The sequence below is a fragment of the Callospermophilus lateralis genome, chromosome 5 (assembly GCF_048772815.1).
Source record: "Callospermophilus lateralis isolate mCalLat2 chromosome 5, mCalLat2.hap1, whole genome shotgun sequence".
Taxonomy (NCBI): Eukaryota; Metazoa; Chordata; class Mammalia; order Rodentia; family Sciuridae; genus Callospermophilus; species Callospermophilus lateralis.
The window spans coordinates 64,391,134-64,407,861 of record NC_135309.1 but is presented as its reverse complement, the minus strand read 5'-3'; the positions used below and the strand labels follow the sequence as shown (position 1 = coordinate 64,407,861).

Genomic DNA, 16,728 nt, shown 5'->3' with positions numbered 1-16,728 from the left:
CTCCCTGGAAATAAATCAGGATGGTTTTGTTTTTCCCAGAACCTGAGGACATGAGTGATCATGAGTCCACCTCCAGACCAGGGAGTCCGGACGAGGAAGGTCGCAGCTCTGAGGACAGACGGTTGCTCCATCAGAGACTGGCTGTCAGGGAGCTCCTGGACACTGAGGTCTCCTATTTGCACATGCTTCAACTCTGTGCCTCCAACATCAGGGGCCGCCTCCAGCAGGTACTTGGGTGGGGCCACCCATAGGCCATCCTTGTAGGGGTAACTGTGAGTCTGCTTCTGAGACCTCACATCTGTCCTGGGGCAGGCCTGATGGAAAGGAAGCATGTGAGTATTAAGTCTGAGTGTTCTGTAAGCCCTAGGACTACCATTTACTGGCTCTCCAACCTCCAGCAAGGCCTTGGATAGCTTAGAGTTGCAGTGTATTTATTCACAGGCTAATGGGGAGAGGAATAAGCCCCTCAGAATTAATTGAGCTAATGGACAAGCCCTTTTTCAATTTAGACCAAATTGCTTAAACTGACCTACATTCTAATTGTCTCATTTCACAGGGTGATGACTTGGAGAAATCAGCACTCTCGTGGGTTTCTATTATAGTGTTCGCTTTTTGCATCTTCCCCCCCCCTCCAATTTTAAAAGCAATATAGGATCTTGCTATAGAATTTCAAGTATGCAAGCTCCAGAACAGCAAAGGCTTTGTTTAATTCAGTATATCCCAGTCTGGGTACATAAATCATGGACGTTCAATTAGTGATTTTTTTTTTTTTTTTTTGAGTACTGGGGATTGAACCTAGGGGTGCTCTACCAGTGAGCTATATCTCTAGCCCTTTTTATTTTAATTTTTAAATTTTGAGACAAATTTTACTAACTTGCTGAGGCTGGCCTCGAACTTGTAATTCTCCTGCCTCAGCCTCAAGTCACAGGGATTACAAGTGTGCACCACCACACTTGGCTTGATTAGTGATTCTTGAATGATTATAAATAACAAAATAGATAATGTAGAAGATAAAAGACCTCTATTATTTTACCCGTCAGAATAATAGGCACTAAAATAAACATATATGTTGTTTTTCATTTTAGCAAAAATAAGAGCATACTATAGACGTTGTACCACAGTTCCCTCTTGACATGCATCCGGCTTACATTTTGGTGCTGGAAGTCTGGTAGAGGGACTGGTGTGTACATATAGATGTCCTGCATCCTTTTTAACAGTAGTGTAGTCTGGTTAGTAGGGACTGGAGTTTGGAGTGCATCTCCAAGTAATGATGGTACATGCCAAGTATGTCAGAGCTGGCAAGAAATCTAACTTCCCATTGTCAGATGACAGATGGAGAAACAGGGAGAAAAAAAGTGACAGTTGGCAGCAGACCTAGGAATGAAGCCCTCGTTCAGCCTCTTTTGCACGCTGAGTACTCCATGTCTTCCTTTCTCCTTGCAGAGTAGTGAAAAAACATAATTTGTAAATTTCAAATCCTTGCAAACATTCCACTGGGACAGGCAGTCTTCCTGAGGGTTGTGGGACACTGAGGGTGTGAGAGGTTGGGGCTACTCTGCAAAGTCACAGGTAGTCCCTCTACCAGACTCCCAGCGACCTCCTCGGGCTTCTTTGTTTTTTTTTTTTTTTTTTTCAGCTGCCACAGGGAGATCTGGATGTCCTGTTCTCAAACATGGATGAAATCATCCAGGTGAGCAGCAGATTTCTTCATGGTCTGCAGGAGACGGCCTCCAAGGAAGAGGAGCAAGTGTATCTAATTGGTAAGCAGAAAACCTAGGGAGTTATTGGCCTTCACTTCCTGCGGAACTGTCCTTAGCACGTGATCATTGCAGAATGGGGGCGGGGAACGGGCTTTAGAATTCTATGGAAGTGCGTCTCATTGGGAGTCTGGTTTGGGGATCCCTGAAACACAACATGTCAGAGGCAGTAGGGCCCTCGATTCATATCTGGTCCCTGTGACCTAATCACCTCTTAAAGGTGCAGCCATGTGCCAGATCAGGCTACTCTGGCTCCTGCTTGCTAAACTTCTCTTCCCAGGCCGTGCTATGCAAGGAAAGCCCTTTTCCTATGGGGGTAGCAACAGCATTTTTAAAAATTTTTGGACCTCAGGCAAGACTTTTTTGGTAGTGGGGATGGAACCCAGGGCCTCACACATGCTAGGCAGGTACTCTACCACTAAGCTACATCTTCAGCCCCACAACAGTCTTTTAACAGACTTCTTTTTCTCCTAAATGAGTCAGGACAAGAAAGGGAGGGAAAAGCCTTTACTTTGGTGTCCTGGACATCCTGCTTTTCTCTCTACTCTCTGGGAATTTCCCTTCCTTTGCTCTTCAGTTACTGAAACTCCCCTGTCCCTATCCACAGTGGTGTGACAGTGTCTTTAACATGTTCACATTCCTGAGAACATCCCTATGTTGAGAGAATGGAGAAACTGCTCTAGGTTTCGTGGCCAGGTCCACATTGGCTCTCAGTGGAGTTGCTCTGCAGCTGGCTGACCTCCTTCTACCCCACAGATTCTCCCCAGATACAAGCTTTGGGGGTCTCCTTTCCTGGTCATCTTCTTCCTGACCCTGGGCCTTCTCCCAGGAGTTATCCCTGAGGATTTGCTGGATTGCACTAGTGAAGGTCCTGGGGTGGTGATGTCATGTGTGGAAATTTACTGAGAACCATCTGATGGTCCCAAAGGAGGCCTGGTTAGAGACCCAGTCTATGATTTTGGCAGGCAGAAAAGTCACCTGTCCTGCCTGTGGCCCTGGTTCCCACCTCCCTGTTGTGGTTAACACATTTGTCTTCATTCTTACCACTTTCTCACTGCTGGGCCATCAAATGCTCTTCAGGTTTGTTTTGTTTTGTTTTTGGTACTGGAATTTGAACCCAAGGGTGCTCTATCACTGAACTATACCTTCAGACCCCCCGACCTTTTAGAGCACTTTTAGGCTTATAGAAAAAATCACCGCAGTCCCAAGAGTCAGAGCTATACACAAAAGTAATTTTAATGAAGCATGGCTCCCCTCTCTCTCCTCCCTACTGGGCCACCCCCATTCCCTCATTCTTCATGCCTTGTTCCTTCCACCCACTATAAGCCACCAATCTCATTAGTTTTTTTTATTTTAAAACATGAAACACCTCATGAATTGCACTTCACTCTTCTACAGGGGCTGTGCTAATCTTCCCTATGCTTTGCAGCTTTAGTGTACATGTTCCCGAAATTGAGCCAAAATCAGATCACATCACCCCTGCTCGAAACCCTCCATTTGCTTCCTGCCACCCTTGTAGAATGCAATCTGGACACCTTAAGATCGCAAGTAAGATTAGCATAACTTACTGTGCCTCACTCCATCGGGGCCCTCCATGATGGGGCTTCAGTCTCCTGTTCATTTCCTCCTTATGTCCTTGTTCTCTCTGCTCCAGCTGAGCCCCCTCATGCAGAGACTCCCCTGCCTTTGGGCTCTGTCTTTGTTCATCCTACGCCAGAGAACTGTGCTTGTCCTGAGTTCCCAGGGCTGGCTGCTTCCAGTCTCTAATAGATGCTCGCTTGTATCTTCATGGAGTCTTTCCCCAAATAGATTCCCCACCACTCTCTCTTTATTTGACTTTGTTTTAATTTGTGACACTCATCACTACCTGGTGTATGTAGTATACAGTCATCCCTTGGTATCTGCAGGCTTCAGGTTTCAGGACCCTGTCAGATACCACAATCTTAGATAGCTGTTGTACTTCATTGCTTGCGGGGAATGACAAGAAGAAAAGCCTGGGTGTGTTCAGTACAGACACATTTTTCTTTTTGAATATTTTTGATCTTCGGTTGTTTGAGTCCATGCATACAAAAACCTATGGATATGGAGGGACTGCCGTATTTATTGCCTGTCTTCCCCAGTAAGCTATAAACCCCTGAGGCAGGGGCTTTGTTTTGTTCACAGAGCTTAGCAGAGTGCCTGGCACATAGTCAATAAATAAGCAGTTGGTCAATATTTGGTGAGTGAAATTTATTTCAGGTGCTTTACATGTATTATTTCTCTCTCTCTTTCTCTCTCTCTTTGTCACATACACACACACACACTATTGGAAGTGAGTACTAATTTTATGCCCATTCTATAGATGAGAAAATGCAGGGTCAGAGGAATCAAATCTTTCCCCAGGTTACAAGACTGGGGAAAGTCTGCCCCATGATGTGCCCTTAGTTTTTTCTAATGCTAAAGCCTTCACTTGTTTGCAACTACCTACCTGTACTTTGCTGCCTATACTGCACCATGTGTTCCTTGGTACATTTGGGGGTTCCTGACTATATTTGCTGCACAGAATTAATCACAAAGATAAAATGAGCTGATGGTCACTAGTGTGTTTTGTTAAGCCTTAAGGCAGTTCTAAATGTGGGCATCTTTGCTATTATTGCAGCAATTGTAGCTACTGTTTATTTTGTATAGGTTGATGATACCTAATCTTTTTTTTTATTAGCTACACATGACATTACAATGATATTAATCTTAAAATCCAAAACCTGAACCTCTTCAAAAATATAAAAGTTTTTGAGTGCTGACATGATGCCACAAGTGGAAAATTCCACACCTGACCTTCTGTGATGAGTCATGGTCAAAAAACAGGCACACTAAAAATATGGCATAAAACTACCTTTAGCCTGTGTGTACAAGGTCTATATGATACATAAATGAATTTTGTGTTTAGTCTTGGGTCCCACCCCTTAAATATCTCATAATGTATGTGCGAATACATTAATGTATGTGCGAATACATTATGATCCCATGATTCTGGTCCCAAGCATCTTAGATGAAGGATACTCAAACTGTACTAGGAGGTTACAGCTTGGGCACTTCACCATTGTGTCACTCAGTCCTTCAGCAACATTACGGAACAGATAAAAAGACAGAAATAGGAGGTCACTTGCCCACAGCAACATGTTGGTGAAGCCTGGCAGTCTCACTGCAGAGCCGGGTAGCTCACCTTCTGCCTCCTTCCTCTAAGCAAGAGGACATGCCTTTGATAATCCCTTGTTGCTTGTTCGTTGTTAGGTAAATTATTTTTGGAATTCCAAGAGGAGTTTGAGCGAGTCTATAAGGTCTATTGTGCCAGCTATGACCAGGCCTTGCTGCTGTTGGAGACGTACCGGAAGGAGCCGGAGTTGCAGCAGAAGATCCAGAGCACCATTGAGGCAGTGGTGTGAGTAGCATTGAACCCTTGCTCTTGCCCCACTGACCTTGAGCTCAGCGGGACAGTTCCCATCTTAGCCCTACTTGGGGTTGCTCATGCTGCTTCAGGAGTGTGTTAATATCAGTACCTTTATAGTCAGCACAGGCCAGGCCATGCTGCTGAAATAAATGGCTCCCAAATTGCAGTGGTTTCAAATGGCAAAGGTTGATATCTTTTTTATGCTCCATCTCGGGCTCTTTCCTTTATCACCCTCACTCCAGGAGGCATGCTCATAGCAGCCACCCTCTGGGGTTTTGGCAGAAGTTATGGCAAGGAAAGAAGGAGCTCTAGAAGTTAGTCACTGGTATTAAATGCTCTGGTACAGAAATAACACCCATTGCTTCCACAGCTCATTTGCTAGGACTAATCACTGCTGTATCCACCTGCTAGGAGGTGGGGAGCCCCATCCTGCCATGTATCCAGAGGCAAAAAAGCAGAAACACTTAGTGAATAACACTCATGCTACTTCAGAGAGGGGCAGTGACATGGTGGGAACCAGGAACCAAGTGTTGTCAACAGTGGGGTTGGGAAGCAGGTGTGTATCACTTTGGGTCCCCTTTTTATAGATGGCTGAAGCCCACATAAAAATGCGTCAGAACTGTTCCCAGTTGCCTCACGGCCCAGAGCTGGCATCCATATTTACATACTCCAGATAAAGAAATGCAGGGAAAGTATTTTTTAATTTAAGTTTTGAATGAATAACTTAGTTATATGAGTCAAAAACTGTAAAACATAAATATTAATATAGCAAAAGAATCTTCCCAACCCCAACCCTTCATCTACCCAGTTCCTGTCCCCAAAGTTAAGGTAACCACTTTTAAATATTTCATGTCTCTTTGTGTAGTTCCTTTTTGTACATACAAGCAATTGCAAATATATACACTTATTTTCCTGATTTTTAAATGAAAGTTTTATCTTTTTAAAATTTCTTTTGGGATACTGGGGATTGAACCAGGCAGGCACTAGGCAGGTTATTTGCCCACTGATCAACTCCCCCAGCCCAGTTTGTGTCATTTTAAAAAATCTCGATTATGCATATATCTCCCTTGGAGGTCTTTCTATTTCAATCCTTAACATTCATGGCCCTTTGACCTTCAGGCACCCTTCCACCAGGTATCTGGGCTACAGTATTTAACTGGTCTCTGGATAGACACTTGGTTTGTTTCCATTCTTTTGATATTGCAGAGAGAGCTACAATGTTTATTCCCCAAACCTAAGTCATTTTACTTGGTGTAAGTATATTTGTAAGGTATGTTTCCAGAAATGTAACTGCTAGTTCAAAGGAGATATGTATAGATAATTTTGATACACTTAAACTTCTCTCTGTAAAGGCAATGTCAATTTACATACCCCTTAGCAACAGGTCAGAGTGCCTGTTGTGGTGTCTCATTGTGGTTTTATTTTGCATCTATAGGTTTGTCATCTTTTTTGTTTACTTAAGAGTCATTTGTCCTTTCCTGCAAAATTTTTCTGCTTCTTTTCTATATTAAAAAAAGAGGGCTGGGTTGTGGCTCAGTGGTATAGCAAGCACTTGCCTAGCATGTGTGAGGCATTGGGTTCAATTCTCAGTTCTACATATAAATAAATAAAATAAAGATTCATCAACAACTAAAAAAAAATATATATATATATATATAAAAAGAATTATAACTGGATGCTGTCATGCATACCTATAATCCCAGCTACTCAGGGGGCTGAGGCAGGAGGATTGCCAAGTTCAAGGCCAGCCTTGGCAACTTAGTAAAACCCTGTCTCAAAAGAAAATAAATTAAATAAATAAATAAATAAAAAGGAGAGAGGTACACACCTGTAATTCTAGCCCCTTGGGAAGCCAAGGCAAGAGGATCATGAGTTCAAAGTCAGCTTCAGCAACTTAGTGAGACCCTGTCCCAAAATAAAAAATACAAAAGGACTGGGAATGTGAACCTAGGGATGGGTTTAATTCCTTGTACAATAAATAAATAAATAATAATAATTTAAAATTAATTAATTTTAAAAAAAAGAAAAAGAAGGATTTGGGATTTAGCTCAGTGGTAGAGTGCCCTAGGTTCAATGACCAGTAAAGAAAACACAGAAAAGGTAATATCTCACCCAGGACAACTTACCAGATGGAGGCAGATGAAGGTCATTTTCTGGAAACCAGAGTACTATAGGAAGGATAGAGTTATTATTATTAATTCATTTTACTCATACATCCCTTTTACATCCAAGAGAAAGAGTATAGATTCAGGTCTTTACAGATGGGATTATCACAGGGGGAACCTCCAGCCACCTCCTCTCCTCCTCTGCCTTTGCTCCCCCTTCTCAGTCTCCCTCTTTCCACCAAATTCTCCTTCTCAAGTACCCAGATCCCAGCTCCTCCCTGCCTCCAAAAAACCACACTCATTTCTCCCTTGTGGGTCTTACAGATGCAGACTTTTGCAAGGATCACTAAATACATTTCTGTAGGAGTTAGGCAGGGTTCAGAAGTCAGGGAGGTGAGGCTCCAGCTGTGGGACAGGAAAGCCGTGGAGGCTGGTGCTGGGAACGGCACACCTTGTGTGAGCTGGCTGCCTCACAGTCTTGGGGCACTGCTGCTATCAGGTAGCTTCTGCTGAATAATGAACCACCCCAAACACAGTGGCTGAGAACAGATGTTTATTTAGTTCACACTAAATATTAGGCATATTAGCAGTGTAACTGGTCTGAGCCAATGGTTCTTCTGGTCCTGGCTGAGCAGCCCCATGAAACTATAATTACTTGGGGTCAGCTTGCTGATCTTGGATGGGCTCTGTCTTGTATCTGGGACATTGGAACTGACTTACCCTCATCCCGTGGGCTCTCTTCTTGCAGGCTGCCTTGTTCAGGCGATGGCTACAAGGCTCTCCGGATTAGGGGGACAGGCAAGGCCTGTGGAGTCTTGTTGTCACTCAGATCAAGTCCTAAGGCCAGTCCAGACTCAAAAGATAGGGAACACCTTCCCCTTCTTGGTGAGAATGGCTTCAAATTCAAGTTCAAAGGATTTGGAAAACAGGGAGGGAAACTGTTGCAGCCATTTTTTGTGAATCATGTGCCTCTATAGTTAGGTGGGAATGTGAGACCCCTGGGGCCTGAGCCTCTGATTTTTCACAGGAATCCAGAAACTTGGATGTAACACCTCCCAGGAGTTATGTGTTGGCATCTAGTTCAGACATGCTAGAAGCCCTGTAGGGGAGCCCTCGTTGGCACCAAGGCTGCTGTTTGTCTCACCCTCTGCCCTCTCAGCTTTTCTCATAGGCCCTGGAACTAGACTGCCTGGTGGCAGATCTGGTAGCCCCCTTATCACAGAAGAGTTATTTCACATGTCAGAACCTAGTGTCCTTATGGGGAAGGTGGGAGTAATAACAGTACCTCCTGGAGCACAGACGCAGACGCACAAGTGACACTCGATAAGTACTAGCTATTCTGGTTATGTTAGTGAGGCGAGGGTTGTATTGTCTCTGAGACCGCCCTGTGGTTCTTAACTCTGTCAGTCCCAGTGCCCCCTTTTTCTTAAGAAATATTAAATACATTTATTATCATGAGAACATGAAAGAAAAATCCTACCTATATACATAAATGGAAAAAAAAGCACAATATAATGACTTAACTATAATACAGAGAAGAAATACAAGGAAAATAATTCCTAATAAAATAATACCTATTTCAGTGTGTAAATCTTCAGGCACAGCAACACTTAAAGATATAATGAAGCCATCAGATGCTGTGTCTGCTTCAAATAAATAAGGTTGGATTTAAGGAAAGAGAAGTCTGAAGCAGTTGCGTTCAAGGGGCCCAGGAAAATGAAGGAGCAGAGAGGGTATGTGCCCAGCGGCAGCAACTAGCTGTGCAAACAACTGTGACTTCCTTGCATTTGATAAGAGAAAGAAGAAAAGAACATGATGAAAGCACAGAAAATAGGACCCCCTGGGGAGGCGGAGAAAATGAGCCAGGGGGATATTGTTGCACGTGACCGGAGTCTTACATATAAAAGGAAGTGACTGGTAATTTCCAGAGTTGTGCTATGTGACTGGATAGAGTCCAGGTGTCACAAGCATATTTTGGTGTTTGAAATCACAGCACGTTTCCAGGCCTGTGTTCAGGCTCTGGATATTCAGAGGGACATGTGAATCTGGAGCTATTTTTAGCAGTGCGGGACTGTGCACGCAAGACATTCAGGGTACCTGGACCTTGTCCAATAAGTGCTGGTCTCCTCCTGCCTGTAAGAGTACAAACTGCCCTCAGTAGGAACGTCTGGCTGTGTCAGTAATGAAGTTCTTCCTGGCTCTGGGTCTCCTCCCTCTTCCAACAATGGTCTTGGCTTTCTTGTGCTTATGACCACAGGATACTTCCCTGAGCTTGGCCAACTAGAATCACCTCACCTGCCAAAAACAGTCCTTTCTCAGTCTATCAGGAGAGATGGTACCTCTAATTAGGAATCTTTTCTAATTTTGAATCTTTTTGATTCCAAAATGCATGCTGTCCTCTACCCTTTATTTGGGTGAGTGAGAAAGCAGGGTGTTCTGTTGATCCTCCCCCCACCCCATGGTGCTGGGGGGTGGGGGCGGGGACCCAGGGGTTACACTCCCCAGCCCTGTCCTGTCTTTTAAGGCAGCATTTCCCCCTGAGAAACCAAAGGGACCAAAGATTGATCCCTGTGGCCGGTGAAGGCTCTCTGTTTGGTAGGACCACCCTGGAGGCTCCTTGCAGAGATGGATTGGTTAGTGTAGCACTAGCACCCAAGTTCCAGAATGGCGGCTGAGGTAGCAGTCTGGAGAAAGCCAAAAACCTGCTTTTTTTTTTTTTTTCCCTTTACCAGTTACTTGTGTTTGTTTCAAATATAAAGGTCAGAAATACTCATTGAAAAAACGAGACCATACACAGATATGTAAAGTAAAACCTATAAGCCCCTTCTCCCTTGTCTCCCATTTTCTCATTCTCCCTTCAGCAGTGAACGTTGTCCATTCAAATTTTCTTCTGTATATTTGCAAATAGATGGATAGATTGGCAGGCAGAATTTTTAAGGTACCTCTACTACACAGGCTGTTCTAGACTTTCTTTTTCATTTAATCATAGCCATGAATATCTTTTCATAACAGTATGGGTGGTTCTCCCATGTTCTTTTTAAGGCCTGCATAGAGTTCCTCCCAGGACAGTGACTAGATTCTGGTTTACTCCATCGTTCTCCTGTTGGTGGATTTTGGGTTGTTTCCAGTTGTTGGCAATCCTAGAATTGCTGAGTAACTTCTACTTTTATCCTGGTTTGCTTGAACCAATATTTCTGTGGGGTGGATTTCTAGGCTGGGGTTGATGGAGCAAAGGGTTTGTACATTTCACAAATTGCCCAAGGGATGACCCACGAGAGACTATAAAAAGCCCTCTTTCATCATATTCACCCAGCTCTGCATATCAGTTTTCAGGATTTTTTTCCCCCTATCTGAAAGGCCACATAGAAGTTTCTTCACTAGGCTTAGGGATGCATGCTTGTAATCCCAGCCACTGGGGATGAGGGGGAGGCTGAGGCAAGAGGATTGCAACTTCGAGGCCAGCCTAGGCAACTTAGAGACCCATCTCAAAATAAAATTTTAAAAAGGGCTGGGGAGGTAGTTCAGTGGTACAGTGCTTACCTAGCACATGTGAGGCCCTGGTTTCAATCCCCATGGAGCCAAATTTAAAACAAAACATAATAAAACAAATTCTCTCCAGGTTACCTTAGAAAGCCTGTAAATGTGAGTGGCTGCCAGCATTCTGTAGTAACGCCATGATGATCATGAGGAAAGGGATGGAATCATCTCTTGAGGAGCCCTCACTGATTTGTAAGGTGACAGTTGTCCCCAGGAGGCAATTGGCTCTTTCCATGGAAAGCAAGCCCAGAGGATGGAGCTTTGCAAATATCTGCCAACTGTTTCCACCTCCACTGCCCACAGTTAGCCAAGCTCTAGGACACCCTTGGTGAGAGCAGATGGACAGTGTAGGCATGTCCTGATGGGTAACCCCACCCTGCCTCCCCACCTCTGCAGTCCCCAAAGGGGCTCCCACCTGCTCTGTCTATTCTTAGCCTCGTGGATGCTCTTTCCTGGACATTTGGTCTGGAGACTTTTACTTAAGAAAAACAAGAGGTGGGGGCTCCATCAAAGAGGGGTCAGGGGCTGGGATTGTGGCTCAGCAGTAGAGTGCTCGCCTAGCACAGGTGGGACCTGGGTTCGATTCTCAGCACCACATAAAAAAAAAAAGGCATTGTGTTGTGTCCATCTACAAGAAAAAAATTCTCTCTCTCTCTCTCTTAAAAAAAAAAAAGAGGGGTCAGAGGATGGTCCTGAGGAGCACTCGTGAGTCTTTTTGGAGGAGGCATACTGGACATCTGAGGTTTGGCTCTCTGGGGTTTCTCGGAAGCCAGGCTAGTGGGCCGCTGGCTGTGATCAAGGAAAGCCTTTCGGAGCCCCTCCCCAGCTGCCCTGGACTCCTGATGAAATTCTAGATGCCATCCAGCCATTAGCAGTGTATCTGGCATGGACCTTGCCACAATGAGGTGTTCTTTTTTTTTCTAATTTTTTAAGTTGTCTATGGACCTTTATTTTATTTAATTACATTTGGTGCTGAGACTTGAACTCAGTGCCTCAAACATGCTAGACAGGCATTCTACCACTGAGCCACAACCCCAGCCCCTCATTTTGTTTTACTTTAGATATATATGTGTGTGTGTTTGTGTGTGTGTGTGTGTGTGTGTGTGTGTGTATATAATATCTTTATATATAGGTATATATCTACAACTAAATATATATATATATATATATATATAGAGAGAGAGAGAGAGAGAGATAGAGAGAGAGAGAGAGAGAGAAGATGGACACATACCTTTCTTTCTTTATATTTATGCGGTGCTGAGGATTGAACCCAGTGCCTCACACGTGCTAGGTAAGCACTCTACCACTGAGCTACAGCCCCAGCCCCTTGTTTTACTTTTTTAAAAAGAAAAAATTTGATTCCTATAGAAAAATAGAACAAGGTAATGGGTATTCACATGCCCACCACCTAAATGGAGCAAAATCTAACATTGTACTTCTTGCTTCATCTGTTTTTCTTAATTTTAAGTTGTAGATATATATAATACCTTTATTTTATTTATTTATATGGTGCTAAGGATTGAACCCAGTGCCTCACACACATGAGACAAGTGCTCAACAGTGAGCCATAATCCCAGCCTATTTTTTTTTTGTGTGTGTGTGGGGGGTGGTAACCAGGGATTGAACTCAGGGGCACTCAACCACTGAGCCCCATTTCCAGCCCTATTTTGTATTTTATGTAGAGACAGGGTCTCACACTGAGTTGCTTAGCAACTAGCCATTTCTGAAGCTGGCTTTGTACTTGTTATCCTCCTGTGTCAGCCTCCCGAGCTGCTGGGATTACAGGTGTGCCACCCTACCATCTATTTTTATGCTAGGTTATTTAAAGTCTATTATAGATATTATGACTTTTTGCTCCTGAATACTTACATGCACACTAAAAATTAAGTTCCTGTGATTTCAAAACCATTTTTTTTTAAAAGCAGTAGACCATTTTGTTTAGTGAAATATCATGTAGGTACCCAACAAAGAGTTGTGCTTGGGCCATGTGCAAGTAGAGAGGGCAAGTAGGCAATTGGCCACATGGACAGGGCAGAGATATGGGTTTGGGATATATTTAAGGCTATAGGAACAGAGGAGGTCACTAAGAGAGTAAGTGGGAGCTGAGGAGGCCCAGGACACTCCAACAGTAGAGAGAGACCAGCAGAGGAGGCCAAGTGGCCTGTGGAATGAGGAGAAGCAAGACTGAGAATGTCTTTGAGGCTGAAAGAAGAATATATATCAAGGATAAGGGAATGTCAGCTGCGTCTGCTGCTGAGAGGCTGAGGAAACTGAGGGCAGAGGATGGACAATTGGATTTGGTACAGATGAGCAAGCAAGGGACTGTCACTGCACATGTAAACCTCACAAATCACACTTGAGGACACTAAAGACCGTGGGGGAGAGTAACTCGCCCAAGATCACAGAGCAAGTTAAATGGCAGAGCTGGGTACCTGAAGGGTGGGTTTTTCCCTACCTAATACCAGACTTCTCCCTCAGGCCGCAAGCTGGACCTTCAGGCCTCAGTTTCTTACTGGTAATTCCTCTGCAGAGGATTACCAAGTACCCATTGCTGCTACAGAAAATCCTGGAGAATACACTCCCTGATGCCAGTGCCTACCTGGTCCTACAGAGGGCTGCCTCTGCCCTCCAGGATGTGAATGCCAACATCAATGAGTATAAGATGCGCAAGGAAGTGGGTAAGGACTTGGAACATCTAGGGGATACATCATTGATGAATGCTTCTGGTTGCAGAAACAAACAAACAACAACAACAAAAAACTCATCTCAAACTGACTTTACCAATAAAGAGAATGCAACAGCTTGTATAAACTCAGAAGTAATATGGGCTTTAGGTAGGGAATGATCAAGGTAGTAGCTCCATTTTTCTTTAATTCTCTTGCCTTTGCTCTTTACTGTGTTTTAGCTTCATTTTTAGGCTGGTTTCCCTGGAAATAGAAAGTGCTATTATTGTTCCAAGACTCATATCTGCATACCTTACCCTCTAGGATAAAACAGAGTTTTTCTCCCCTTATCCTTAAGAATTAAATTGGAGCATCATTCTGATAAGACCCAATTGGGCCACAGGCTCACTATGAACCAATCACCATTGTTAGGAGAATGCTATGAATGATTGGTTTAGGCCTGGGTGTGTGCCCTTCTTTGAACTCATTGTTATTATCAGGAGGAGGGTTTGTATGGAATGGTTTATATTAGTCAGCAACCAGTCCTTGAGCCAAAGTGAGATCAAACCCATCCAAACCACATGGCTGCAACACTGTGGGGGAGAAGTAAATACTGAGGAATTAAGGAGTTAAATAGAATGGGGGGCAGTGGTGGGAGGAATTTCTACCTCTCAGTTTGTTGCAATAGAAAGGTTTAGAAAAGAAGCAATGTCCCGGGTATAGAGAAATTCAGCTGCACACTGAGTATTTAGCTAATGCTTCCTTTTATAATCACTATTATTTTTATTTCACAAATATGCATGGGGTACAGTGCATTAATTCGATATGCATTTACAGTGTGTGGAGATCAAATCAGGGGAGTGAGCAGCTGTTTCGTAAGAGCTAACCATGCAGTATTTTCCCTTCCTCATCTTTGGTCCCCACTGAGGTAGGCCCTGCAGGCCCATTTCACAGTTGGGTAAGATGAGCACTTACCTCCTTTGCTCCTGGTCACAGCTAGACTGAGTCAAGTTTCAGTCCTGGGCCTGGGAGCCTCGCCACCATGCCGCATGACATTTGACAGCTTTGCATGTCCTCCTCACCTGTTTCTCCTTCCAGGTGCATAGGTCACAAAGGAGCAGGAAGTAGGGGTGGGATGTGGTTCCCAGCTGGCCTGCCTAAAACCAGTGGAGGGGAGTCTGGGCAAATCACCTCTTGCTGGTTTCTTCTTTAGGATGTCTTTGTACCCGCTGTCTTATGTGATCCTCCCAGCAATCCTAAGAGGCAGCCAGCCTCATCTTACAGATGAGGAAACCAAGGCCAGAAGGAGTGGTAACTTACCAAAGTCCAGCAAAGCCCAGCTCTTCATTCAGGGCTCACAGCAGGGACTGAGGACCCTAGCACAGCGTGACTTGCTGGCCTGGTGAATGTGATCCCCAGCCAGACACATCAGGGATGCTTGCTCTCCTGGGTCCTCCGGGGTCACCCAAGGTACCCGCCTTCTCTGTTGGTACAGCCTCCAAATACACCAGGGTGGAGCCTCTGAGCCTCCGGGAGCGGCTGGCCCGCATCAACACGCACACCCTCTCCAAGAAGACTACCCGGCTGAGCCAGCTGCTGAAGCAGGAAGCAGGGCTGGTGCCCAGGGTGAGCATGGGCAGGGGAGGGACAGTCCCCACAGCCACCAAGGCACCTGACCCTGTGCAGTGGTGGGCGGGAAGCTTAAGCTCCTTTCAGAAGTGAACCAGTTGAGCCTGAGAATGAAGTGCCAGTAAGAGGTACCTCTGCCCAATTCTGAAGAGCCAGCGTAGGGCTCCTGGTTGTCAGGGTCCTTGTTAGAGACAGGAGAGCTAGGCTTTGGTTCTTGACAAGTAGCTCCCAGTAACTATTTGAATGAGCATTATTTGATTTGCACAGTGAAGTGTTTTTATTGTCCCCATTTTGCAAATGAGAAAACAGGCTCCCAGAGGGTAAAACACTTGTCCATGGTCACACAGTTAGGGAGCTAGGAACCAATTCATGCTTCTATGTCTGATTCCATAATGTGGATGCAAAACTATTATGCTACACTGCCTTATAACTGTCCCACTCAGCTTTGGAGCTGCAGGAACCTGATGTGGTAGGTGGGTCTGTGGAAAGATGGTTCCCAGTGATGACATGGGACAAGGGAGCCAGTTGTACACTGCCCCCATGTGGCTTTTCTCAGCCCTCACATGCGTAACTTTCAGACAGAAGACAAGGAATTTGATGACCTAGAGGAGAGGTTCCAATGGGTGTCCCTGTGTGTGACGGAGCTGAAGAGCAATGTGGCTGCTTACCTGGATAATCTGGAGGTGAGGACCCTGCAGGGTTAAGAACAGGTGGGTCTGGACTAGCAGCAGCTACAGGGAGCATTTGGAGGGCCAATCCAAGTCAGCAACGCAAGCAAACAATTCAGCCCAGGACCAGATAGCCCTGGTGCATCTCTTGCTAAGCAGGGTCAGAGTTCAGTGGGGTACAAGGCCCCCAGACAGACCAGCACCTGGATCAGGGGAGAGAAACTCCAGTGCAGATAGAGTACAGGCAGGTACCACTATTGAGGTCTCCTTGGCGATGGGTGGTTTGCAAATGTTTGACATTCGGAAGTGCTTGCAGAGGGGGAAAGATGTTGTCCCATCCGTTAGCACAGACCACTTGGGCTCAGTGGATAATGGGATTTGGGGTGGCCTTATTGGAAGTCTGGGTCCATACTCCTCTTTGTGGGGGTCAAGTGGCCCTGCTGGCTCGTGCTTCATCTGGAGTCCCCAGTGCAAGGATCTGAGCAGCTAGGAGCCTATTGTAGCACAGTGAGGCAGGGAAGCAATAGGGCCCAGCAGGAGCCTGACATCCAACAGGCTACCTGTGAGACATTTTCAATAGACTTAAATATAGTGTTTGAAATTTTGAGGCTGAGGTGGGTATGGTAGCACATGCCTTAATCCTAGCAATTTGGGAGGCTAAGGCCGGAAGATTTCGAGTTCAAAGCAAGCCTCAGCAACTTAGTGAGGCCCTAGGCAACATAGTGAGGCCCTGTCTCAAAATAAAAAGGGCTGGGGATGTGGCTCAGTGGTTAAGTGCCCCTGGGTTCAATCAAAGAATTTGGAGGCTGAATGAATGAATGAATGATCTAAAGGAAGAGCTGCTACCTGACTCTGGTTGACAATTGCTGAATGGGGGCCCCGTGTGGCTAGATCTTCTGATTTTAAGGAAAGAATACCCTGGATATCCTGACATGTCAACGT

The 16,728-nt window shown here is 45.0% G+C and overlaps 1 protein-coding gene across 1 annotated transcript in view; it reads left to right on the top strand.

The window, feature by feature from the left end:
* The window catches only part of Arhgef37 (Rho guanine nucleotide exchange factor 37), a 50,780-nt gene that overhangs the window by 18,440 nt on the left and 15,612 nt on the right, over positions 1 to 16,728 (top strand). Inside the window, exons 2-7 of the mRNA XM_076856733.2 lie at positions 40 to 227; positions 1,637 to 1,760; positions 5,028 to 5,175; positions 13,305 to 13,504; positions 14,985 to 15,115; positions 15,697 to 15,801. Coding sequence (XP_076712848.2) covers positions 51 to 227; positions 1,637 to 1,760; positions 5,028 to 5,175; positions 13,305 to 13,504; positions 14,985 to 15,115; positions 15,697 to 15,801 — 885 coding nt within the window. The 5' untranslated portion in view covers positions 40 to 50. The remainder of the gene's footprint in view (positions 1 to 39; positions 228 to 1,636; positions 1,761 to 5,027; positions 5,176 to 13,304; positions 13,505 to 14,984; positions 15,116 to 15,696; positions 15,802 to 16,728) is intronic.